Source organism: Scomber scombrus, chromosome 11 (genome assembly GCF_963691925.1).
Source record: "Scomber scombrus chromosome 11, fScoSco1.1, whole genome shotgun sequence".
NCBI lineage: Eukaryota > Metazoa > Chordata > Actinopteri > Scombriformes > Scombridae > Scomber > Scomber scombrus.
Genome location: NC_084980.1, coordinates 15,908,396 through 15,935,890, shown reverse-complemented (window position 1 = coordinate 15,935,890; position 27,495 = coordinate 15,908,396). Strand labels below are relative to the sequence as shown.

Sequence of the window (27,495 nt, the reverse complement as noted above, 5' to 3'; positions counted from 1 at the left end):
GGGGTTCGGCTCTCCAGGGAAGGTTTCCTGTAGATGAGAACCATGTTTATGAAAGCTGTCTGGGTTTTGCAGCTCCTGCCCACCCTCAAGCACCTTAAGCTCTTCATCCGGGACCCAATCATGCTCTTGCATTGCTCCCTGGGGCACAGGGTTCATCTGCACCTGTCACCTGTAACAGATGACCTGATAGAGCTCCGTCTGTTGTGAACACGCTCGCATGTTGCTGATAAACACACACCAGAGCCCAATATGCACACGTTCCTATTCTGATAAACATTGTTTTGTTCTCTGTTCATATCTTTGCACCGCTGCCCTTCTCTGAGCTCAAAGAGGAGCTGGTCTGAGAAGCATACCAAGTACAACGGTATGAATCTTTGGGATCCACAGGGAGGAATGCTGGTGGAGGATGCTTGTGACTTTGACTCGATTAGCTAGGGTTAGGTACTGCGGTCTGGCTGAAGGTCAAGATGAGAGCTGGACTGAAGACATAAAGGTTTGACAGCACCATTGGACACAATTAAATTGGGTTTAGATTCTCATACTGCACAGTTGCACACATACACAGGCGCTAATGTACATATCTGCACACCTAAGCACATGCATATAGTCGCATAAATCCTGAAAATTCTCCATTTGGGTACTTTGGGGAGACCTTAGTCCTATAAGGTTGGTAATCTCTGTAGCAGTGCTGAAAGTGTGAAAAACAAATGCTGCTTTCTGGAAAAAAGCAATAGGAAAACACTATTAGGAATGATTTGTTCCTTGCAATTCACAAAGAGCTGCTTGGTATTTACCAGTCTTATTTATTGATCAGTTTATGATTTATCAATTTAATTCAGAAGCTGTAGACAACAGTTCAGCAGACACTCTTAGATAAGCCAAAACCTAAAGTGATGATTTCATTATCCTCAAGGTATCCAGTGATAAATCCTGCTTTCTCATTGGATCCAGACGCCCATAGGTACTTTAGGCGATTCTCCTAAAATTGCTCATATGTGTGATTAAAAAAACAAAAAAATAATTCTCATAACAGTATTTAAGATCCTAATAAAGCACCATGTCTCCTTCTGTTTGTCAAAGCTATAGATCATACCTTTATTAATGATTCTGTTTTGACATCAGCAATGGTTTAATGGCATCTTGCGTTTTGCAAACTCAGCAGGAATTGACAAATGGGTGGAAATGTGTAAATGAGTGTAAGCGGTGCTGTGCAGGGAAGTAAACAAGTAAAGAAATCCAAGCTGTGCATTGTTAATCTTCTGTCAGTGTGATAAAACACCACATCACCTCTGTGCACTACAGCAATAATGGCAGTGACCTTTTACACTAATTGCAATTACAATGACTTACTGTGAGCCAGCAACGTTCATAATCATAGCACTGTGTGTCATGGCTGTAAATGTGCGGATGACCAATCAGGCGCTTGTTTAAAGGACCCTGGGGAAATGTCAGGGCACAAAATCGGCTTGTTAACAACGATGGCTACAACTACAAGCACTACATCTTGTATTAACTCAAAGGACTTTATTATTCCCCGGTACAGTCACTACAGCAATTATTCTCTCAGATTAAACCTTTTTTCCTGTGGTGGGCATGCAAATATGAACTTTACAGTATCTCATCTTTATCCTCGGTGAATGTATGTTGGCCTGATTAACATAACCCGTGTGGAAACTTTAAATGCATATGTGTTCTTTTCTTTTGGTGTTCTCAAATGGAATACCAACTTTAATGGTCTTATGTTCTGCGATTATATTGCTTCCTTATAAAAAACATATATTTAAAAAATGCAGCTCTTTTTCAACTGCTGCTGTCATTGCTGGTTTGTTGCCTGTGTGCAAATCAAACGTGTAAAATAGGAACTGAAGCCCAGCAGCCATTAGTGATAAACTGCAGCAGCTGCAGGGGGGGAAAGACTCCTCTTTAAACGAGTCCATGAGTCACGCTCGAAGAAGAAATTCAACTGACTTTAAATATAAGTATTTATGAAGTGCTGTGAAATCTCCAACCAGCTACTGCCACAGGGTATAAAACATTCCTGTGTCCGTGAAGTGAGAAAATAGGAATCTCAACTTCATTTTATTCACTATTCCACTGAATTATTGGCAAGGTCATGTTGAAATAATGAACATTTTGCTCATGAATGTCAAATTAGATGCCAGCTTCCATAGCTCTGAAATGTGTAAAACTTGAGGCACTATTCTGCCATGTGACGGTGTCTTAATGACCTTGCGCCATATACAGTACATCTTCAATGTTCACACTGCCTCAGCATCTTGATTTCAAGTGCAATGCAAAATGCTGGGCAGGAGCATCAATATGAGCCATGATTAAGTCCCTCAGCCCATATCCGATCAGGCGATGGCTGTGGGTAACCTTGTGATTCACTGCTCTTGGAGCCTCTGTGCACCATTTTTAATAAATGAGTTATGAATGTTATGCTGTTTGCGCTGGTCTTCTCAAGGTACTGTGTTGCTTGCCTCCAGCTTTTGGCATATTCCACTGAGCAGATTAGATTAAGGCAGGAAACAGAGGGATTTGGATTTTCATTGAGAAATATCACTGCTCCTTGTTATAAAAGTCATTTCATTCCCTGTCTCTTATGGCTTCAGTTTAGTTGAATAAACTGGTTACTCAGTCTCAGCCCTGGGATTCAATACACAATGCACAAATGCTACATAAATAAAGCAGCGTCATGGCTCAAGCCAGGCTTCTGTCCTGTTAGCATGGCTTGATGGGTGTGTGAGTGAGTGAGTACGTGTGTGTGGGTGGTTGGGTTGTATTTTATGATGTGGAAGACAGGCAGCATAAATATTTTGTGTGCTTAATCACAACCAAGCTGCAAAGCCAACTGAATTGATCCATTTCTTGGTAATATGTGCGTACACTGCACAAGTAAAAACACACGCCTACATACACACACACACGCTTGAAGGTAAAAATGCCTAGCAGGCAGTATTGGTACTGATGTGTTGAGAACAATTTCTCTTTACTGCTCATATATACAGTGTATGGTGCTGTAAATGCCTGTGTGTCTCTAATTTACTTACACTATTGAATTCTCCACCGTCGCTGAGAAAAGTCTTGTTGGGAGAGTTTGTACGAGAGAGAGAGTGAGTGAGGCAGGCAGGCAGGGAGGGAGTAAGGACGGGAGAGATAAGTCGCATTTGGAGCAGCTTGAGCGAGGAGATGCACCCCCCTCCTATCCCACCCGCTCTCCCTCCTGTGGAGGCGATGCCAGTGTCTGTGTGATTGATTCACCCAGTGAGGAGAGAGGGCGGCGTTCTGGTAGGGCTCCTGGACCCCCGGGTCATCCTCCCTCTTTGCTGTAGGGGAGGGAGCGAGAGGAGGGGGTTGGGGGTGTGTGTGTGTTGGGGGTGTGTGTGTTTGGGGGGGGGGGGGGGGGGGGGGGGGTACTTCTCAGATACCTCCAGCAGCCCAACTTCACAGCACAAAGGTGCGAGCGCAGCGAGGGGAAAAGGCAAGTGGCACTTTTCACCATGTCTGTTCTCATAGCCACCCAGCTGAAGATAGACACCAGCACTCCTTCCAGAAGGGTAAGGGCCCTTTTAGCATGCATGGCACAGTGTGGAGGAATCTCTGTGTTTATGGGTGAGTCTCCTGCTCCTGACAGAAAAGGCTGCCGGCTGTTTTTGATAACAACTGGACAGGCTAGAAGGGAGTGGCAGGTCCCGACATCCCCTCTGAGGATCTTGATGGACAAGAGCTTCCCGTTTAATTTTCTTTCAAGAGCTGACTTCTAATGAGTCCTTCCACATGCTGTGAAGAATGTTTAGTACCTCATTGTTATTCTTTGTGATGTGTTGCCATCTGAATGACTTCAGTGGGAACTGGCCATCATAGGGAAAAGTTAGATGGAAGTATGTATGCATTGCTGCGTGAGATATTCTGATATTTTCTTATGTTTGTTTTGCATCCCTTGTTGGCACGTTCAAAACATTTTATTTTCTCTGTATTTATGTGAATATCATTCCCCTGGGGCCAAGATGATGGATATGAGGTCAGCTAATTGCTCCGTTTTGACTAAATGTTGCTCACTTTAAGGTGCCCTCATGTTTGCATGCAAATGATTTGCAAGGGAGCTTGATGAAGAGCAGAAGTTTGGGATAACTTGTGTTGTTCTTGAGCAATCAAAATGATGCAAAATGTAAAAATAGACACAATGTGAGGCTAATTATTGTTGTTAGATAAAAGAAGGGCTTGTGTCTCCATCACCAGCAGAACAACACTTCTGTGTATAAGGACGTTGGGATTATATAAGCATTTTTAAATTTCTCAGGGATTAAGTGGGTCTATGAGGCACTCCAGACTACAAGAATGCATAAATGTGGAGCCATTTGGACAAATAAATGACCAAAGGGGTGTTACACTGAATTGAGTGAATTGAGAGTGGTTTAGATTAGGTTTCACACTTCCCTTGTGATAACCTACTTCATTTCATTCATCGCAATCCCTATTCAGTCCATGTTTTGCTTCACACTGATATGCCCGCACATATAACAACACATTTCCGGTGACATGCTTTTGTTCAGCTTGCTTGGCTCCTCCGCTCCCTATCTACCTCCTTCTTCTTGCCTTCCTCTCCCTCCTCCTCATCTGCTGCTGCCACAATCCGCGAGGCAACTGTGGTCTGCTGCTCCCCTCGAATGTAGCCAAAGTGTATTCTACCACATCAGCCAGCATTAAACCCCATTTCCTCAGTGACTTATCTGCTGCCATTTCAATTTGGGCTCACTACATAGCTTCCCTTCATCCGTAATGTACTAGAAGATTCAGCACTTATTCACTGTAGAAGATAATGCTGGTTCCAGCGGGCAACGTGCTAGTTTCAATCCTGGAAAGCAGTTAACAAAGTCAAATTTTACACACATCTCAGTGGAAAGTGCGCTTAAAGCAAGATGAAATGACTTGAATATATATGTTCATGTGAATATATGGCAGGATTTGTAAGTTATTCACACAGAGGCTGCAATGCTATAATGAGATTCAGTGTATGTTTATGCTGCTTGTTTTAGCATATTATCAGGTTAATATGACCTGAACTGAATTTTGTATTCATGATTTGTGATTTTGGGAGGCTCCCTGTTTTTGTGCTGCGATTGTAATTAAGTGGTGTGACTTGCAGCGGGCACTAATAGAATTCACCATCGTTACATGGGCCAAAATGAGCCACGTGTTGTAGTGTAGTGTTGGGGTGTAATACAGTGATAAGAAACATATTCCTCTACACAGTATTATTGACTTTGGCCTTCAGTGAGACGTAATTACATTTTGATAAACACTGACAGAATAAGATGTTTCCACCCTGGGAGCAATGAGTGTTATGGGTCAATAGAACATTATGAACCTGATGGGAGAGGAGTAATATGACACACACACACACACGCACACACACACACACACACACACACACACACACACACACACACACACACACACACACACACACACACACACACACACACACACACACACAAGACACACACACACACAAGACACACACACAGAGGGGGTTTCTTTACCCATTTTTCATTTACTTGTAATAAAACAGCAAAGTATGAAAGTTGATGGTGAAGGAAACAGCCAGGAATCATCGTTGTTTGTCTATATTGTAATTACCATCTATCTGTACCTATTCTTACTTGAGTACTGGTTCTAATAATTGGGCAAATTTGATGTACACTTGTCAGTTTAAGTGGATTTCTAATGATTTTTTTTAAATAAACGAGTGAGTAAACTATTTACAGCGTGAAGAACTGTTCTGAAGACAGCCGTGAGATCAAATATATGTGTCCAAGCCACAGCAAAGCGGGGAGTGTACAGTAATCCGCCACATGCAGCTGGCGGGATGATAAAGGATAAAGAAACTTGTTGCTACGGTTGCCTCGGCTCAGCATCAAGGGAAATCATTAGTGTCCGGCTAATACCAAATGGAAAATGGTGTAAAAAATGTGATTATGGTGGGCTGTAACTGAATCCATTCTGTTACAGGCATGTAGAGAGGCGCAGTAATTCCCTTATTCAGCTGAGTGATGTTCAGAGGAAATTAGATATTACTGCCCTCGCACCAGACATTGACTGATTGATCTGTTTTCGCTTCCGTCCAATTAATTTGTATGTCATTCTGTTTCGGCGTGTAGCACGCTGATTGAAACACGTTGGCTTACAGTGGCTACTGCAAGCATATTAATGTTATGTGCATTGAAAGTGCATTATATTATACATGGTTTTAATGAATTATGTGAATTATGACTGTTTTGTGATACGACTACACATTAAGCTGTTCACCCTGCTTGACTAAATTTTTCATAGGTTCAAACATCAAGATACTAAATTGTAATTAAACATGGAAGTCTGAAAGAAACTGAATGGTAAACCATATAAATGAAAAATGTTACAAAGCATTATTCGCTACAATTTATACTCTACTCACTATTTTTTACGTCAGGCTGTATATTTCTCAAACTTCTTCGTTCAAGTTCAGTCTTTCTTTTTCATTCAATCCCCTCAGGTCAACAATGGGGGGAATGTGATTTCTTTCTGGCACTTGTATAATAAAATAACATCTGTGCATTTTCTAGCTAGTAAACCCTCTGGTCACTTTTGGGTGTAAATTCCTCTCTGGAATAAAAAGTAAACTCACCCAAGGGAGTTTATTACATAGCAGAGCCTCATAACTCTAACACTCATTGAATCATAAAGTGCACAGAAGTGAATCGTGTTAGTAAAATTAAAATGTATCTGTTAAGTACTTGAAAAATAATTACAACGTCCCATATCACACCTGGAGGAAGTTTTAGTTTGTGTTGGCTTCAACAGCACCATTAGCTGCCCACAGAGACATTAGGTATGCTGCAACTATCAGCATCATTATAGCTGTTATTACAGTTATTACAAGCCCTCCTATAATGCTGAACTTAATTGACTGCGTAGCTCCAGTCGGCTGCTGTATCTGCGAGAAGGCGATAGGGGAGTCAAGCTGAGCCCAGGCTCCCCAGCACGGTCCTGAGGGGCACGTTAAAGCAGCCAGGCAGTTCACAATGGCTACCCAACAAGGTGAGGGAGATTGAAAGGCATCTATCAGAGGGGCTGGGATGGATGTCAAGTGACTGGGAACTATTTCCTAAGAGTGCACAGACCCAGGAAAGGCATTTATAAACTGAAGAAACAAATGATGACAGGCACCAAGGCGAGCCGCTGTGGAAAAGGAGGCTACTGAGAGCACAGAGATGCTCAGTCCACAATATAAATCTTAGCTGAAACTCCAATTAAAATGCAGTCAAAAGCATCAAACGAAGATGTGATTCAATTAATTTATGAATCATACTTAAAGTCAGAAGAAAAATTGTCTCAAACTGAAGGGGAAGGCAGGGATAGGGAAGGACTGACTTTAATTAGGCAAAGGCATTAATGTTCTATATCCTTGTTTTTGAATGAATGTCCAAACCTTTGAAATCAATATTCTGCATTCCAGATACACATCCTATTATAGAGGTTACATTCATAATTCAAGCCATGAATCAATGAGCCTCCAGCAGTTATTTCAGAATTAGAGATGACTCTAGATTTGTTTAAGAAAAAAACATTTAATTGAAACTTCCTTTTTGTTCAAAGTTGAATATAGAATATTTTCATTTCTGCCGTTGGAGTCAGTACGCCTTGATTAATCCTTTGCAAGCTATTACGAAATGCGCTTGATATGACTAAATGGGAGATGCAAAGCAGTAGTATTCACCAGTGGAGCTGTTTTGAGCCATGCTTTAGTGCTGCTTTGAAGTCGTACCCATGTGAAGATGACCTATTTCCTAGAAATACAGCTCGGTCCTGGTGGAGAGATAGTTTGAGCTGTCACAGTGAGAGGCTGAGGGGCGTTCGCTTGTGGCATTCATGACAGGGGTGGCAGAGATTTTAACACTTTGCTCAAGAGCCCCCACGCTTCTTCACAACATGTACACCAATATTCTGCATTTACCAGAGAGCTGCATTGCTTTAGTCTGTGTGAGGCATGAAATACATGCAACATAGTGTATGCACGGAATAACTCTTCTGGATTTGAGCTCACTGAAAATGAAAGCAGAAGGAAAACTGCATAAATTAATGGAAGAAGAGACACTTTGATGGTTTGAAGTAGTATGCTACTGTAAGAGGGGGTTATACGAAAAACATTTTTAAAAATTCTGTAAGAGACAGATTCTTGGAAGTTATTTTAAAAAAACCTTGAGAATAAATTTCATTCACATTCCATTTTGTTGAAGGACTGAAGCTTTTTACTGCCTGAGAACGATTGTTAAGACTCGACTCTGGTTCTCTGTTAAAACGTGAACAAAAACAAGCATATTTGTAGTAAGACACTTGAATACACCTCAGAGGCGTGTGGTCAGCCTGCTCTAATGCAGTGCGCCACAGAGAGGCACTCGAGCTCCGCCCTGAGACCATGAGCACATTTTGGGCGAAAATTTCACGACCCTGTTCAATGTACTAATTAAGGACTTAGACTTAGCTAATCAGAGCTTTGAAATGAATGTAAATTCAGATCAGAGTTGTGCAGTGCTGGTGCATGTTCGTGCGTAAAGCAGCACACAGAGACGAGCTGTGTGACAGTAGCGCTACAGTAAGGCTGCTTTCACAGTGCTGGTCACTTCTCATGCAGAGCGCGTCTGCAGAGAGTACCGCCGGGCTCTCTGCGTCCGTCACTCTCTTCATGTGTGAGGACAGTCCGCCAAAAACATCCGAAAGTGTCGAAACATTATCTTTTTCTCTTTTGTTTTGTGGACAATTGCGCGTGGTCTTGGGAGAGGGGGATCGTATATCTGATCGGAAACTCAGAGCATCCGCCTGCTATCTGGCTGTGGGGAGGCATCAGGAAACTGAGGAGGGGAGGCAACGTGTTGTGAATACAGAAGAGAGCAACTATTGACACCTACAGCCCACCAGTCTGCTGTGCGTCTGGACAAAGCTAAAAGGAGATCGCTGCGAAGAAATCAGCTTTATATCGGTCTGTCACCTCAGCCGGCAAGTCATCCACTATCCATAGATGCTTATTGACTAGGGAAGTATCTTCACCTTATCTTTTTGCTCCACCCCGGAGGTGAAAACTGGCAGCCTGCCATCGGTTCCCCTCGAAGTGCACAGAGAACCAATAGATTTGCCCCGAAAAAAAACCAAAAAAACAACCCGACCAGGCGTGATCCATCTGTGTCTCTGACATGCTGTAAGTTGTTTTATCTGGACTGGACCTATTATGGCTTCGTTGTATCAGAGATTCACCGGGAAGATCAACACGACCAATTCCTTCCCGCACCCACCTGAGGCAAGCCACCTTCTCGGTGGACAGGTTGCAGACGAGGAAAACGCAGCGAAGAACCCTCAGTCCCTCGTCGATGGCAGACCTCATGTCCAGTACCGCAAGAAATGCTTGCGGGAGGATGAGGATGTAAGATACTTATCCTTTATTTGTCAGCATAAAACCCCTCCTCACCCCCACCTCCCATCACTTGTGCAAAAATCTTCAGATTGTGTAGTTTAGATGATTCCCCTTCAAAGAGGCACACACTCAGAAAGTATGCAGTCATAGGCCTGCCTATACTATTTATCCCTGATGATACAGAAACTGTAATTGACTGGTCAAGAAAGTTTTTAAAAGGTTGATTTTTATTCAGTGACACCTGCGCTCTTGTTTGCAATGTTTTTTTGTCAATCTTTCTTCTAATTCTGAATGTTTTTCACTAGAGAGGGCCTGGTGAAAGCTCAGTGTATGTGCCTTTTGTCAAACTGATAATCAAAGGTTGTCAATGCCTTTTAATATTTTTAAAAGCATCCGCATCACTGGCATGTTTATAACAGATAATTATGAAGCCGATGATGATGATGGCTTAATAGTCTCTGTCAACTGTCTGGATTTTCTGTGTCTGTCTGCAAAGAGAGACTGTGATTTCTTCTGACGCTGTCCGTGGTGCTGAAATGCAAAGCGCATCAAAAGGCTGTTTTGGTCTTTGTCTGTGGGAAATTATGATTGTAATGCTGTTTTTGAGTTATTATTTTTTAAGATTGGATTTGGGTTTTGATAATGGTTACCACCTTAGAAGTTACTGGAGCCACAGAATTTAAATTTGGTCAGAGAGGAGGAAGCAACAGTGGAAGGTTAGGACCTTGATGAGTAGTGAGATGTCTTTGAGTAGTGGCCTACTATTTCTTGTTATGCAGTTTATATTTTAAGAGATAAGTTGCACTTTTTGCAAAAAATGCATTAGGTGTTGTTTGTTGCAGATACGTCACAGCCATTTAACTGTTAAACATTTATTTTCAAGTGACTGAATTAAGTTTCTCTATATGAGGCCATAGATGACCTATAATTTGCAGATATAGCCGCATGTGTGTGCATAATGAAAGCTTTGCTTTTGTCCCGGTTGATCAATGTTTACCAAAGATTTGTGGCAGTTAGAGATGTTAAGGTTTCATTCTTTGTGCAGACCACTGCAAATATTTAAAATGTTTGGTCTATTTTTCCATCATCAGGTTGACATCTAAGTTTGTTTCTGGCTTCTTTATAGAAGTTTTCTTTCCAACCAAAGATCCCATAAGCTGTTTTGCCTTCCTTGAACTAAACAGTCTGTACAAGTAATTGAAATCAGCTGTTTTGAGATTTAACTCGCACACTTGTACACTCTGCCTGCACATTATATGGAGCGTCTGGTAAAATATCTTATTAATAGGTTTGTTGCTTGTTTGCACCAACACAAACCTACAACATACACAAGCACCACTCTGGCCTTTTATCTTTAAATGGATGCCAACACTGAGATGTTCCTCTGAATTATTGATGTCTGTCACATTGAGAATCAAGTGATAAGACTGCAAACAGGCTAAACACTGACACTGCTTGGGCTGTCAACAGCAACACCTCGGCAGGGTGAAGGGGTGAAGGCAATTTCTCAGTGCTCGCCATATTCCCTATTCCCTTATTTCCTTCAAAATGCCCCTGTGTTTATTTTAATGAGGTACCCCACTGCTGGCAATTTTCGAAATCAAGCTTTTCTCAAGCAATTAAACCTCAGGATTGCATTTTAGGACTGTGACCAGGAGCTGTTATTCTACTGCTAGATTTCCAACATATTTATTAGGTTTGCACTGTTAACCTTGGGGTCACCTTTAGTCCTGATGTCCCCCTGAGTAGTGCTGGAGCATGAAATTGCCTTTTGCCTCAGGAGATGGGGAGACCATTTCAAGGAGTGCTATTTCCATCCCCCCCCCCCCCCCCCCCCCACACCCCCACCCCCCCACCCCTCCAGTAAAAGTTTGAACGTGCTATTGTTGTTACCCTTTATTTTGCAGAGGGAAAAGGACAAAAATTGACTTGGAAATTGCATGAATTTAATTTCACTTATCTTCATATTTAGCTTTGTGATTGTCCACCAGCGTTCTAAAATCCCTCATTTCCAGATGCAGGTTTGAGGCAGTAGATTACTGTGAGCTGGTAAAAAAAAGAAAATAATTCAGGTTTTTTGTAAACAACTGTTTAATTTGTTTACTGCAGCGCACTCCTGAGCTCCCAAAATGCAGGCACTGCATCTTTGTTTGTAGGAGAGCTGTGTGTATCTTGTGTGTATGTGTGCGCGAGTGTGTGTGTGTGTGTGTGTGTGTTTGTGCGCGAGTGTGTGTGTGTGTACTGTGAGATTGATTAATTGCTGTGCTCTGTGTGTGAGTGTCACTATTTTGTAGTTGAGTTTGAGTCACAGAGGGAGATATCAGCAGGAGTTCTTCTCCTTCTCGCTACCCTTTACTGCAAATAGAAAACCTCGAGTGTCCTTAATTAATGATTGTTTTATGCAAAGGTGAAATATGGTGACATTTCACTATCAGACTGGTGACAGATTTGTGGCTTGGCCTGTAGTGATGTTTCCCTTATGTGCAAACAGTTAAAGAGAAAATGTAAACATTTCCTCTTTTTTTTCATCTAACGTTGTTATAATATAAGATGACACGTGTGCTGGAGTCACAATCCACATACATATGATTGGTGACAAATAAAAGGAAAAAACAACAAGTTTCTTAGTAAGGTGTTGGGCCACCACGTGCTGCCACCATGTGCTGCCAGCACAGCTTTGATTCACCTTGGCACTGATTCTACAAGCCTCTGAAATATACTGGAGGTCACCATTCTTCCAAAAGATATCCCCTAATTTGATGTGTTGATGATGTAATGGAGAGCACTCCTTAACATGTCAATCCAAAGTCTCCCATCAGTGTTAAACTGGGTTGAGATCTAGTGACTGTTATTCACATCATTTGCATACTCATCAAACATTCAGTAATCCCTCAGGCCCTATGTCATCATGGAAGAAACCACTCCCATCAGGATAGAAATGTTTCATCATAGGATAAAGGTGATCACTCAGAACAGCTTTGTGTTGATTTGACCCTTCCCTCTAAGAGAACCATTTTCTTGGTTAACACCACACATGGACTCTCCCACTTGAGAATATGGCGGAGATGACTCATTTGACCATATGGGTTTTGCACCACTTACTTTGTAATGAGGGTTTTATGCACTGCAACCCTGCTATAATATCCCTCCCTATGTAATTGTCGACAGACTGTTCTTGCTGACACAGCCTGATCTCGTCCTGCGTTGACATTCTCAGTAACCTGAGGGAGAGTTGCTCTTCTGTTTTTCCTCACATATCACACTAACGCACAAGCGTCACGGTCATCAAATGTGGGCTGTCGACCTCAATTTCCGATCCTGTTTATGTCTTTCCTGTAGATCTAAATGCATATGTCACTTCAGTCACTGTTACTTATTGAAACACCTGCAGCCTTTGTACCTGAAGCTCCTGCCCCAACAATGAACCTTCTTTCAAAGTCACTTAGATCTTTTCCTCTTGCCATCTTGATATAAAATCAGAATCGACTGGGCCTGCACAGCATTTTTTATATGTGCATGCATACAGCAATGCTTAATTGTACCATGTAGTGCAAGGTGCACCTGTGTGGAAGTGTCTGCACTTGTTATGTTTATCCACTAATTTCTTCTGGTTTTGCTTTAATTTGTCACCCGTCTGTATATCAAGTGACAGAGTAATTATTTATACAGTCTTTTCCAACACATAAAGACGATAACGCAACCCAAGACAACACCTTATAATAAATCTTTGAAGAACAGATAAAAGAACTAATGTGGGTGCATAGCTAATACAAATAAAATAATAAGACAGACTGTCATGAAAAAATACAAATGAAATGCAGCAAAATGGGGAAGCACATTTTCACCAAAATAAATACATAAATAAAAATGTAGGAATATTTACTTCTTGTTATGTTTTCTTTTTTTATATGAACTACAAAATTAGACCAGACTTCATAGTAGTTCCCTTGATCATTGTAAGTCGTCACAATCAGAGATTCAAAACAGGCGATGTCAGTTAAACAATCAAGAGACTCTTCCAGTGGCTGAGAACAATCCTTAAAGTGTCACTAAAATAGATTGATTCCTTGTTTTTCAGTCAAGCTTCTTTCATTTCAAAGCAACGCTCCTCATAATCCTTTTGTGGAGTCGTATATTTTAGGAGGCAAATTACTTTTATTACCTTTGCGTTTTCTAAAAGCATTAAACATTTTACTGATAATGGATGAGGCACATTGCAGGTTCCTGCCTCAAGCTGCTTGCTGCTTAAATCACAATTATATAGATATGATTATATTTTATCATACTGTGTAGATTTTTAGAAGATTTAGCATCACGAATATGTATATTTTTAAGTAAGACATTTTTACTCAAAAATGCTTGAGATAAAATATGTTATTAATGATTTGTGATGGCAACTGTGCATTCATGTATAGCTATAAGGTCTAGTGATTAGGAAAAAGCTTATCTCCCACATGGCAACCTTAATCTGAGGCTGGCATGCTGCTTTGAAATGCATTAGTATTTTTTTTTCTCCTACCAGGCTGCAGACTTTTGATTAAAAGTACACTGGAAATGTATTTTAATATGACTTTTAATGAGCTTCTCCTGCTTACATTTACTTAGCTTACAACAATGCCCTTAAAACAGGGAGAAGGTGGGAGATTCTCCCTGAGGAGGATGCTGCCAAAGAAGAAGTGGCTTTAAGACAGTATGGGTACATCTCTGGGGATGAACACAAAGAGCACAAAGAGATTACTGGGATGGTTTTTATAGTGTGCATTGTATTTCAGCGTGTATTCTTAGCTGGATATTGTTAGCCAGCTGCCTTTAAAGCATCATTATACCTGCATGATGGTCATTGGTTAATTCATTTGCTTATGTTTGAAGTCGGTGAACTCTACATTATCAAAGGTACATTTTCTGTACACATAATTTTGTTATCCTGTTTTGGATTGTAGCGAATTGGAGTTTAAAAGGAATGCATCATAAATTACCCTGACTGTCTAATTTAAGCGTAAAATTTATTTCACTGGATTCATTGGGTACAACTGCCCACGGCTTCCAATCACACACATACACACGCGCTGCTTGTCCTCATGTGCACTTCACTGTGCCTTCTACTTAGAGATACTCCAGATCTGAGTAAGTTGGTTTGGCCCTGTTCCCAACTCTTACTTTAGCTCTGTGCTCCCTTTGAGGTCCAGAGCTCAAATAAATCAGCCCGACAGAGCTCAACAAGAGCAGGCAGATAAAAGAAAGAGAGCAGCGAGATGTGATAAGCTGTCCTCATTATCTCTGTGGCCAGACTGTGTGCTTCAGGTGATGGCTGCTTACTGAGGGCTGCCACAGACTTCATTACCTGCTGCACTCATCCAAAATGATCATGTGCTGTGAGATGACCGCCTCTTACAACACAGATCTGTGCACAAAGCTGGATGGGGAGGTTGTCGGAAGAGAAGGATGTGCAACAAACATCCCTGTCCAGACTCCAGCTGGGGGATGTTATGGTTCATAGTCCACACTTAAAACCTTTTAAGCCACCAGGGCACCACTCTATGCTGTATCTTTATGGCCCAACTGATACTTTGTACTTCCGGTGCGACAGTTGTAAGTGAAGTGTCTGTGCTCATTTATAAATGTGACACAGTCTACATATAGGCTAACTGAACTGTCCATGTTATGGTCATTATTAATAATGTTGAAGGTCTATGGTTAATATTAACATAGACTGGAGATTCCTTAATGAAAAAAAGGAAATGTGTGAATGAAAATTTTTTTTTTTATTCTATTTTGTGTCAGAAAATGCTTTGATATCCTTTTTTTCTTCAAATAGAGTGACATAACATTTCTTTAAAAACGCAATAATTTTCCAATTACGTTTTAAAATAGGAAATCAATTGATATGAAGGCACATGAGTTTAACAACCTGCCTTGTAAATTCTGTATAATGTTCTGGACTTGGATTTGATTTCATATTGTAGCCTAAAGCTGTGGCTGAATAACTGCATATGACTGAGTTGTGTAGTTTATTGTCCTCTACCCACTATAGTGTCCGTAATGTCAGCATCTCTGCTATGAGTACTGATATCTGATCTGAAATTCTATATATGTTTTAATTCTTAATTCAGGAACGGTTACTCCAAATACACACTCTCCCTGGATCCTTTGATCAATCTTTATGAATCTGTGAATATGAATAGCATTCTTGTTGCAGATGAGATTTCTTTGACTATATATCCAGACTTCTATCTTGTTATTATTCAGTTTGCATAGATCAACTTCAGGTTCTGGGATTATCCATGATGGTATGACTGACCAACAGACTGAATTTATGCTTTTTTTCGAAAGTTTGTTTTTGCCTTTCTTGTTCTACTTCAGCTTTAACAGAGGCAATTGAATTTCTGTCTAATCAGCACTATCCAGCTGGGTATTGCATGATGTCAACTGGTTAGCGAGCATTGTTGAACTGGACATATCCACTGGGTGGCAGCCTATGGTGACAGGTGGTGTCTGGTAACCGGATAGGTGGTGTTTTGAATAATAATGCTCTCCAAAAGTGCTGTGTGTCACATTTTAACTCCTGCTTTATCTGACTATTTTCACATATGACAACTGTAATGTCACATGTAAAAATGTAACTTGGTCTTGTGAGGTTTTTCATGACTGCGTATGACATAATATGTATGTGTGGGGTGTCTTATTGAAAACAGTGGCTAGTTGAGACAACCTGTCTCACATACTAAACAGTATTCTGGCTCTTTTATCCTAAAGAGTACAAAAGTATAACCAGAACTTTGTATTTTTATTTTTGGAGCACTTTTGCACTTCTGTGAAGCCGTGTGAAGTTGAGCTAAATGCTAATGCCACTATGTTAACACACTCACAATGACAGCATGGACATTTTTAGTGGGTATAATATTTACCATTTTCACTATCTTAACTTAGCATGTTAGCTCTCATATTTGCTAATTGTACACATGAAGCTAATGGTAAATATCATTAGTTTAAACCAGTGTTGGGGCAAATTGAAATTTTGACCTGATGGTGGCCCTAGATGAAAAGTCACGAGATCACCATAGTGTGTAGTCTTCGTCTCATACGGACCATAAATGTACAAATTTTCCCAGCAAACCATCCCAAAAATTGCTGAGATATTTCAGAACCAAAGTGTCTGCTATCCCCAGAGACATGTCACGTGTGGATAAAAAACTTTACTCTCACCTTACCTTGCATGCGTACTCAAGGTCTCTGTTTAATTTTAAAGTAATTCTCAAAACACAAATTTAGGCTGAAGACTGCAAAATACAATTATCATAATGTTTGCTTTTAGCACTTCTCCAAACCTCTCAACCTCTCAAAATCCAGTGAAAAAAGTGCTCCACACATAAATACAAAACATTAAAATGGACTACATTCAAAACAAAAAAGAAGTCCAACAAAATTGACAATAAATAAAGAAAATACAGCTTCATGCATGCAGGATTTCTGATGATTCAAACCTGCATGCAGTAAAAGACACACAAGGAAAAATGTGCTGTCGCCCAGCGCAGCTCCTCCCCTCCCTCAGGACAGCGCAGCATCCTCAGCAGGACCTCTCGCTCAGCGTTGCCATGGTTGCAAAGGTGGAGAGGGTGAGGCTGTGAGCTCTGGGAACATACACACACACACACACACACACACACAAACATACACACACTGTTGCTCGCTGGTGACTCCAACAGCCATCTGGAGATGACGCAGCTCTCACATTGCACACTGAGAATCCTCTGCTTATGTCATGCAAAACGCTACGTCCACCCTAACAAGCATGACATGCATTATTCTCCTTTCATAATTGAAAACAGTTTTCCCCCTTTGGCTCCTAATAAATGAAAGCCTCTACGCCTATTTTTGTGTCTTGGTTGCCGTTGACAGTCATTCAGTATCGACCTGCTATTTTTTTTACGCCTCTATTCCCAGAGGGCATCTCAACAGGTCATCCATCCCACGCCCAGCACCTGAAAGCTCTAGTGACATGCTATGGATCATCCCTCACCACTCTACTGCCCACCCCCAACACCACCACCACCACCTCTATGGTCCTGTCAACAGCACGTCAGCAGGTCGCTGCCTCTTCCTCCCTGTGAGACTGTCCCTCTTCCTCCCAATGATTTACTGTATTATTACACAAGCTGACAGTGCATATTAGTCAGTGTTTAAATACAGCAGCTTTATTGCTCTGTGATGAGAAGGGGATCCTGAGCTTCGGTCTCCTGTGATAGATTTTCTGCTCTGAAAATCATATGAAGTAACAAAACACACCATCAGCTGTCATTAAGCCTCCATTTTATTCATATCACATCCTAAATCCCCTTCACTTTGAATATTATTTGTATTTTAACAGCAACTACAATCTATGGTTTAGCTGATTAAATATTCATGCTGTAAAAAAATAAAAATCACTCCTTTTGTCAGCCTCCATTTTTGATGTTCTGCTACTTGATGGAAGTCACCCCCCCCCCACCCCCCACCCCCCCCCCCCCCACCCCCCCTGCTTTTCACAGTAGATTAACTCCAAAAATGTAACTTCGCTGTGGATCTTTAAAAAAATCCTGCTGCTTTTTTTGTTTTTTTTGTAAGTCGGTGTGCAGCTAAATATAACTTCTTCTATAACGTCTTTTAACCCGGCTCGTTTCCATTTCTTTTTATTCTTTTGTTCTCTTTTTATTTATATATTCAAGATTATCTTTTTCAGTGTTTTCCTTTTGAGGAATAGCTTTATTAGTTTCTTTATTAGCTGTGCTGCTCTTTTTGAGAGAGAAAGAACTAGCATGAATTCTAGATCAAGTGTGAATTTACTCCAAGGTCTGCCATTTGTTTAAAGAACAAAGTTTTTATTCAGCAGACAGTTTTACTGTTGTTTTAGATGCTAAGCATTTTTATAACCTTTCCATGCACTGTGTCTCTTTTGCCACCAGAGACTGTTGTGTTCCAGTCAATGCACCAGTTTCCTCACTGTACTGTACTGTACTGTACTGTACTGTACTGTACTGTACACATCAACATACAGTGCAGTGTAGGATTTGGTTCAGGTGAACACAGACAGATTATATGCCACTGCCTTGTCATTATAGGACTTTACTGTCAGCACTGGCAGACCTAAAAATCCTTTCCAAACCTCAAAGTTGCTACAGGCTCCTGCACAACTTGTCAGCTGCCACAACTAATATCATATCATCCACATCCAAGATAAGGAAAATAATTTTACCTATCATTAGTACTGGTAAGCTTATACAGTCACCTGGCAAGAAAATGTTTGAGGAAATCCGTGGCATTGCTTTATTGTAAAATTGAATTCATGAGAGAGGGGAAAGATCAAATTATCATATTGGTTGAAGAAGGTGTTAGTGTGAAAAGAAAGCAGAGGGTAACATGTGCATTTTAGCTCCCAGAAGCCAAATTGTCCTTCAGCAAATGTGATCAAAAGACTTCAATCCTTTCTTCAAATCCTTACCTTTACTTTTGTTGCTGCTAAAACTGGAACGCTCATCTTCTGTTTCCTTCAAGGCTTAATTTCTGATAAAAGAATAAAATAACCAGATAAAGTAAAATCATCAATAATGAAGACAGAACTTTAAAGCAAGTGAAGGAAATTTCTTCTACAGCATTTCTGCCAGCTAGAATTAGAGCAGCGAAGCAGAGCTGCCATTTCTCCCGAGTCCTCTCACAGTCTTTTTTTCTGAGCTGAGACCAGGCAGCAGTAATCCGTTGTGTCACGCGGGCAGATTCGCTTATCGACCCCGCCATGATACAGCAGCGACACACCCCTGGGAGACGCATGAACGAAGACACATGCATGCTGGCACGTATAATTTCACTGGCGTATAAACACATGCGCACTCACAGAGAGAGAAAGGCAGCGCTGCAAAGTCAACAGGGTCGCAGTAAATCCTGCAGGGAGGTGACAACAGGAGCAACAAGTTTTGCTTTCATACATTTAATAGCAACAGTGTCACCGAGGAGGGAAAGTGATAGTATTGTTTGTGTTAGATCTCTGTGATGATGCTGTGAAGGTGTCAGCTCCATCATCATTTCTTTGGATGATATTTTCTTGTCTCAGTGATGCAGCAAGAGCTCGTCTTCAGTTGGTTCAAATTGCAGCAGTAAGACTTTGCACACTAAATGCAGACAACATACAGTATATCTCTCCAGTCCTTGCTAAAGTAGTTGTTCTCCGTTCATTTTAGAATTTATTTTAAAGTTTAAATCCTTATTCTGCATAATACCCCTGAGGTCAGCCAACCAAATGTTGTTAATAATTCATCAGTCCAGGTTGAACACAAAAGAGGATCATGCTTTTAGTATTTTTTCTCCAACATAGTAGTAGCAGTTTTGTTATTAAAAGTATTTCCTTAAGAACTAAGCTAACATACTCAAAACCACTGCAATGATTTTAAAATTGTGTGAAAAAGGACAAAAAAACACCTTGTTTTGTATTCAAGAAATCAAAACAGTAACATTTTCACAGCTGTATTCATTAAAGACTATTTTAACATATTTATATTATTACCAATGCAAATGTTTGCTGTATTTCATGTTATTATATTTAATGTAGACATGGTGCAACAAAGGTGCAAAAGTAATAAAGTTTATTTTATACAAATTTCCTGAAAATATGCTGAGAAATTAGCAGGTATTAGCACTGTTAATTTGATCAGTTCCGATTTATTACTGTATATTTGGGTTCATATGTAGCAGTTAGACTGCAGATATTATTAACAAATTAGACTACACACAATTCTTGGACTGACTTTGCATTAAATGTGTAATTTTGTGTTTCAAATATAAACATATTGGGTGACTTCTTTAAAACTCTAATGATAATAATGAACACATTTTCCATAGATTACCAAATGACATAACCCATTTAAACAAGAATGAACACTTACACAGTAGATACTTTTAGGAAATTACTGAAAAAAACCTAAAATGCTAATATATCATTTGACATGCAAAGCTACACACTGAAAACTAAGTATTTTCTGTCATATATTAAGATTTGCAAATGAACAACCACGTATGAACTGAACCAAACCAATTTAAAATTGCATCGTCCTCTCTGTAAAATGTCCAAAAACCTTTAAATACCTACTAAAATAGTATAAGTGAGGGACCCGTAAAAACACCCTTACTATGTCTATACACTGGTAGTGTTACTATAGATATACACTTCAGATATTTTGACTTGTCACAGCTGGAAAGGCACATGTGTAAGTAATAAAATGAATGTAATTAACATGCACAACACCAGAACACCTGAATAAAAGCTGTTTTTATGAATATAACACCTGTTTGACAAGCCAAGATGTTTGTAAGATCCGCTGTTGTTGGTTCACCTAAAAAATGATGCCATGACAACAGGCCCTCTCCTGCCTCCTGGCTCTGGTTTAGTCTTCTACTGAATAACACATGAGATTGGTTTTCACGTTGCATCCTGGCCAGACCTTTTAGGGCATTCTAGTCTTGCGAGGAGCAGCGGGAGAAAAAAGTTTTGTCCCTCCAGCCATGAAGGTGAGTATGTGGCTTTTTGCTTCTTCTAGAAACCTCAGTGTGGAGGTCAGATTCAGTGCAGAGTAACAAGTTGTTTGCTGCTCTGAATTGTATGTGAAAGCGTTTGTATAAAGCCGCTCACCTCTTGTGTACAAATGCATGTAGAACACTGTCATTGTGGAGAGCTTTTTTTCTCCTCCCTGTGCACCAACATCACATTCAGTCAGGCACATTTTGTATTGCAGAGCTTCTCCTGCATGTACATCATCACCTCGAGTCAATATTTCTCTCCTGTTCCCCTCAACCACAATTCAGGAGTCTGAATGAGACCCAGAGCTCCAGGGACGAGGGGAAAAAGATTGCTTTTCCCTCAGCTGGGAGTCGAGCGCTGACTTCTGGTGCTCACATGGAGCAGAACAGAGATGGGGGGAGATAATGATTGTTTGGTGTAGCAGAGGTGGAGAGAATGGGGAGTGCTACAGAGTGACTCGCTATTCCAGAGCTGGCAGTTTGTCAAATTGTACCCCACCAAAGACGGGAAAGCTGACTCCTGATGATTGATGTTCCTTCCCTCCTCATATTGCGTGGTGCATCATGGGAATATAGGGATTTTATAGGATGACATCTTGCTGCAGTGACATTATGTCTCATGTGTGGAGATATACAACTGAGAAAGTTAAGTCTGTCCGCTAGATATCTCAAAATCTATGAATGATATCCACAGTGTTTTATTGTCAGATAGATTTTAGTCTGAACAGCTGATTTGATTTTGGTGATGATCTGGATCTGATAATCCACCCTTTGACCTTTAAATGTCCCTTATTCACTCCTGTTTAGGACTTCATCAACTTCTGAGGGAAGTATCTGGCTCTTTAGCCTCTAAAAACTCCACAATGTCACCAGCAGGTTGCTCACTTTGTATGTGTGCTGTAGGGCTGCAGCTATTTTCATTATGGATTAATCTGTTTCTGTTTTCTCAACTAGTTTAGTCATTTGGTCTATAAAATGTCAGAAGATTGTGAAAAATGTCATGTACTGTTTAACAAAGCCCATTATGACATTCGCAAATGTCTTGTTTAGTCCCAAATAGACTAAACCAGAAAATATTCACATTGAAAAGCTGGAATGAGAGAACTTCCTAAAAAATGACTAAAAACTGATTGTCAAAATAATGTAATTTTCTGTTGATCGACTAAGCAATGAATCTACTAAGTGTTGCAGCTCTAGTGTGCTGTTTGTTGCTGGATAGGCAGTGCACAGTAGGTTTAACAGCTACTGGAAATTACACCAAAATACTAAAGTTGTGGGCCGTGAAAAAAAACAGCCAGTGAATGTAAAGATGCTAAAGGCTCTGTAGAGCTGAGGAGAACTGCAGAGGGATAATTCTTTGCGGAGTTGTCACTATGAGCAAACCCTTTTCCCATTACACACACAGTTTCATTGTTAATATAATATTAATCCGTGCTGGAGACGTTTGTGCTTATAGCAATTTCCCACCTGTACTAGCAGGAGAATTTGAGGCTACACTAAACATTCTTGAAAAGCCTTAAGGGCATGAATAGTACACTTGGTGACATGCTAGAGGTATTAGCTTCACTGAGTATTAGTTGTCATCCATTTGACCTCCCAACACCAACACAATCCTAACCTGCATAAGTCCAGGAGCCTGTAGCTGTATGAACAGCTTTTATCAATCCAGAAAAATGGTGTTGTGGGTAAATTGCTCCTGGGAGAAAAGTAGATGGGAGACAGGATAAACAGCCCGGGGTAAAAAGCACCATAAAGTAGCCCAGCTCTGTGTGTGGTGTGTAATGCTGATCTGTGCTGAACAGCAAGTTGCAGCTAATGGCCCAGGTAAGTGGTTCAGTGCTGATTGTTGTGAAGGGGCCGAGCGCTTTGGCTTCATCCTGCACTCTCCTGCAGGCTTGTGTTTCAGGGATTAGTGCGGTCGTCAGCAGCTGTAAGACACTCTGTTTCGTCTGATTCTCCCTTGGGACTCTGATGTGACCTCCTCTGGTGTGGCACAGCAGCGGTGTCGAGTTTTTGTTGGCATTCTGGGGTCCCCTTGATGACGTGCTCTACACTTGAGAAAGCAGGGCAGTGTTTCAGTTGGGAAAAGTCCATGCCAACATCCAAACCACTCACACACACCACCATACACCCACGTGGGCACGCTCACTCACTTCAGCTTAATGTGGGGAGTGTAGAACTTAGTGCTGAGATGCTGACTGTGGGATTATTCTCGGTGAGAGCTGAGGTGTGTCCGCTTTATGATCAGCTCTTTATTACTCTCCATGTGCATCCTCATCACTCCTCACTCTCTCTCTTTCTAACTCTGACGCTCCAAACGCAGCCGCGGCGTCAGAATGAAAACACGAAAGTTGTCCCGAGTGGAGAGACTGTGGAAGGTGAGTGTTTGAAGCTTTTTAGGCACATGTGTGACTTGTGTTTGTCTTGTGAGCCATTTTAGTGTCATTCTTCTTACTAAATACGCTTTTAATCAGTCTGTTATCGAGCACTTGAAGGACATTTCCAAAAGAAATGACAAGCTGTTTCTATGCATGAGGAGGCGTCAGAGCCGTGTAGTTATTTATTTAGCTTTCAAACAGTCTGATGATGTAATGAGCACCTCAGTTGACAGCTACTGATGTAAGTTGTTAGAATTTGCTGCAAAATCAGAGTCATTATATCGAAAAACATTTCAGATGGCAAATTTTAACGCCAGGCTGTCTGTGGGGAGATGCTTAAGGGCAATCTGGTGTTATAAACATTTATTAAGTCGCGCTTCATTACAGTTTATACAAAGTATTATGGAGTGAAATTTATTTCTGCATTACTAGCTGTGTGCGTCAGTGAAATTTAAAACATTTTCCATGACTGTCTTACTTGACTGCTGGAGTGAGATGTAAAAAATAAAACCAGACACGCAGGATCCAGTGTGGAAAATACCTTAATGCACTTTCCTTATAGACAAAACTTGTGATTAAGCAATTGCTGCACTGTAATGCACTGAGTGCTTCCCCCTCATGCATAACATAGATATTAAATATACAGCCTACCAGACAAGGACGGACCTCAATAGTGCTGACATTAATGGATAGATTGACAACTCTTCAGGTCTGTCTTAAGTGATGTCAAATAATGTCAAATGTGCAAAAATGTATTTAAAAGTTTATCTGAAGCTAATATGAAGCTTCGGCCCTCCAAATTAGTCAAATGAAGTGTATATCTTCCAGAGTTACAGACTTTTTTTGTGCTACAGTCCTTTTTGTTACTATACTTCCACTGCAGCTCAACAGATGTAAATGTGGAAGATATACACTTAATTAGATCATTTACATTATTACAGTATGAACAGGAGGGATTATTACAGTGAGGAAAACCTCTTTCATTGTTCATTTGGGTGCCTGACTTGTTTTAAGATAGAGATAGAAAAAAGTGAACTTCATTTTTAAGCATGAAACAACTGCTGTGGGATTTTAATTTACATTAAACTTTTCTTACAACTTTTCTTAAAATTGAAATTCTTAAAGCGTAAAGAGTTTCTTTTGTGATGCTGCTAACACATCTCTAGCTCAGAGCCCATTACTCCTGCATCTTTGTCTCCCTCATTTTCTTTTCTCTCTGTAATTAAGTTTTTAAAAATTCCAACCAAAAATGGCTTACATAAGTGAAAATGCCACCAGACTTGGTTTACAGCTGAAAGGTTTTAGCAGTGTAGTTATACAGTTTTGATGCATTTACTGATTAAATATTACTTAATTATAGACATGGTAATACATATTTCGTGGTGTTAGTAGAAACACTTTGGGGCTCAGCAGGGTGTGATGTTACACTTGATGCTATCAGCGTCACACAGGGAGCAGGAGGAACCAATGAGACACTGTCTGGCTTTGATAGACTCAGGCTACAGCTTAGCAGCTGATACTGATCTAGCAGGGCATCCTGGGGTTTTGTCCTTGTAGTTGTCCTCATGCCTGAAATATGCATTCGTTTGACATGATGTGAGTTTGACACAAGTTATTCAAAACTCCATCCAAATCCCCTGAGAGACTGATCTCTGACAGAGAGCTGACAGTGTACAAACTGTCACAGTATGTTCGTATTTTCTGTGTTCCAAGGTTACTGACACTACTATGACTTCTACTACTACTTCTAATAATAATAAAAATGCACTTATTTACAGGTATGCCTGGAGGGAAAAGTTAAAGGGTTAGTTCACCCAAATTACAAAAGCATCCCTCACTTAATAGTATCTAGTAATGCAGATAGATGCAGATTTTCAAACATTTAATATCTATTTAACTTAATATCTTGCAATTTTTCAGCTGTGAGCACCACAAATGAAATTTTGTTCATGCCCATTGTATTGGCCTGTAGACAGAAATCTCAACTCTTTGCATGGCTAGACAGCAGTAGATTTAAATGAGAGCAACATGTTTGTTTGTGTTTTGGTCATCATTCTTACAGCAGGGCTCTCAGGATGGAAAGGTCAGTGTCACTCTGTCTGTTTATCTGTCTATCCAGCACTTTTGTCCAAAAACTGTTGGATGGATTGCCATGACATTTTGTTTAGACCTTCATGGCCCCAAGAGAATAAATCATAATAACATTGGTGACACCTTAACCTTCCTTCTAGCACCACCGTGAGGTTGATCATTTTAGTTTTTAGGAAAATAACACAAGAAAATATTTTGATAGACTTTATTTAATTTGGTACAGATATTCAAGATCCCAATGATGTTCTAACAGGATGAATTGTAATAACTTTGATGATCCCTGTGCTTTGATCGAGCGCCATCATAAGGTCACAATTTAAATGTGCTCAATACTGCAGTTTATGATCAATTATATGCAAAGCTGATTACATTTCTACCAGATTCTGTACTTTGTGTTTATGCTTATTAGCAAAGATTAGCATGCTAACAGCTAAACTAAGAATGTGAGCGTGGTAAACATAAAACCTGCTAAATATCAGTAGCTTTGTGTTCATTGTGGGTCGGCAACTCTGGAGATCTTCTCTCTCTGTCTTGCTCTCTCTCTCTCTCTCTCTCTCTCTCTCTCTCTCTCTCTCTCTCTCTCTCTCTCTCTCTCTCTCTCTCTCTCTCTCTGTGTGTGTGTGTTAAATGCCTCATTTGGGTCTGAAGTGCTAATAAAGAAAGATAGAGGGAATAATTAAACATAAACTAGATTGGAAATTTTTTGTTAGTTGGCGGGGGTCCTTGGAGGCTTGGGGGAGCCTGATGATGAAAACCTTTTCAAACGTGTGGTGAATGGGTAACGATGAATCGCTATTCATTCAGATGCTTCTAATTTGCTTTTAATCACTCCCCTTGGTATCTCTGCTACTCCATTCTTAAAAAGAATAGAAGAGTACTGATATATTAATTATCCTATCCTTGTATGTGATTAATTATGATTTCTTTGCCCCACTGAATCACAGTTTTTACACTTATGACTTTTGTTTATTTGATGATTTGTACGCCCCTGATTTGAATACACCTCACACGTTGCTTCTAATTCCTTGTTTATTACCCTTGTGTCTGTGCTTTATCTCCAACACATTTCCAAAACAACTTGCCAAAATGCAGTGTTAATTTAAAACTTTTTTTCATTTTTTTCATTTTATGACCCTCTTGTAAGCCATTGATGATCATACATAAAGTTCATGAGGCTCGTAAGTCTGTTTTACGAGGACTGGATCAGCAGATGGGTTAATGCTCTATAAATGCATGCTGACTCACCCTGCTCATCTCCTTTTTGTATAAATGCCAGATGTTCATGTGCTATACTTAATGAACAACTTTACTGCTTTCTTGTTGACATTATGTTCTCGCTGTTGTGTTTTATAATCAGACTCATATCCAGCTAGTATGATTTGCACTCAACTCCTGTTGGCTTAATTTTGTCTTAGATCACAGTTGCGTAAAGGTGCCTTTGGGTGTTTTTGTAAATTACTGCCAACTTGAAAATGCTTTTTAATGGAATAAACTCCTGAAGGACACTGAGATGTTTTCTCCCAGTTGTTGTAACTTTCAACAAATAAGGTCAGGTTGATGTATACAATCCCATACACGTGAAAAGGCATTTAACTGATAACTGCATGTAACCACTTTCAAGCATTTCAAGTGTTCTTTAAAATGAAATATTGGACAAAGAACCTGTCTGTGTCATCTCTCTTCTATGCCCTTGCACAGTAGTTACCTTTCTAAAGTTCTTATCTTCCACACAAGAACTCCTTGAGCTGTGTAGGGGAAAATCCACCTCATTGCTTAGAAATACAGACCTTACCAACAATTGGACCAGCTGTTTCTTCAATCCCCGGGAATGTTGGCCAACAAGTGAGATATAAAAGATTCTGCAAACAGCAACGATCAGATAAAAAGCCCCTTTTTCTCCTCCTTAGCAACTAAACCAGAGCGCTGACACAAACCACCCTTGACCCATTAAGACTTTGAAGAGCCAGTCACCCACAAAAACTAACTGGCACCACCTTTAATCCTACTGTGAACTCTGCTGCCGTTTGCAGTCAGACCAAA

At 40.3% G+C, this 27,495-nt stretch overlaps 1 protein-coding gene across 1 annotated transcript in view; it reads left to right on the top strand.

Annotated features, from left to right (window-relative positions):
• Positions 1 to 9,238: 9,238 nt before the first annotated feature.
• Positions 9,239 to 27,495, top strand: part of dpp6b (dipeptidyl-peptidase 6b) — a 74,715-nt gene continuing 56,458 nt past the window's right edge. The window contains exon 1 of the mRNA XM_062428725.1: positions 9,239 to 9,454. Coding sequence (XP_062284709.1) covers positions 9,263 to 9,454 — 192 coding nt within the window. The 5' untranslated portion in view covers positions 9,239 to 9,262. The remainder of the gene's footprint in view (positions 9,455 to 27,495) is intronic.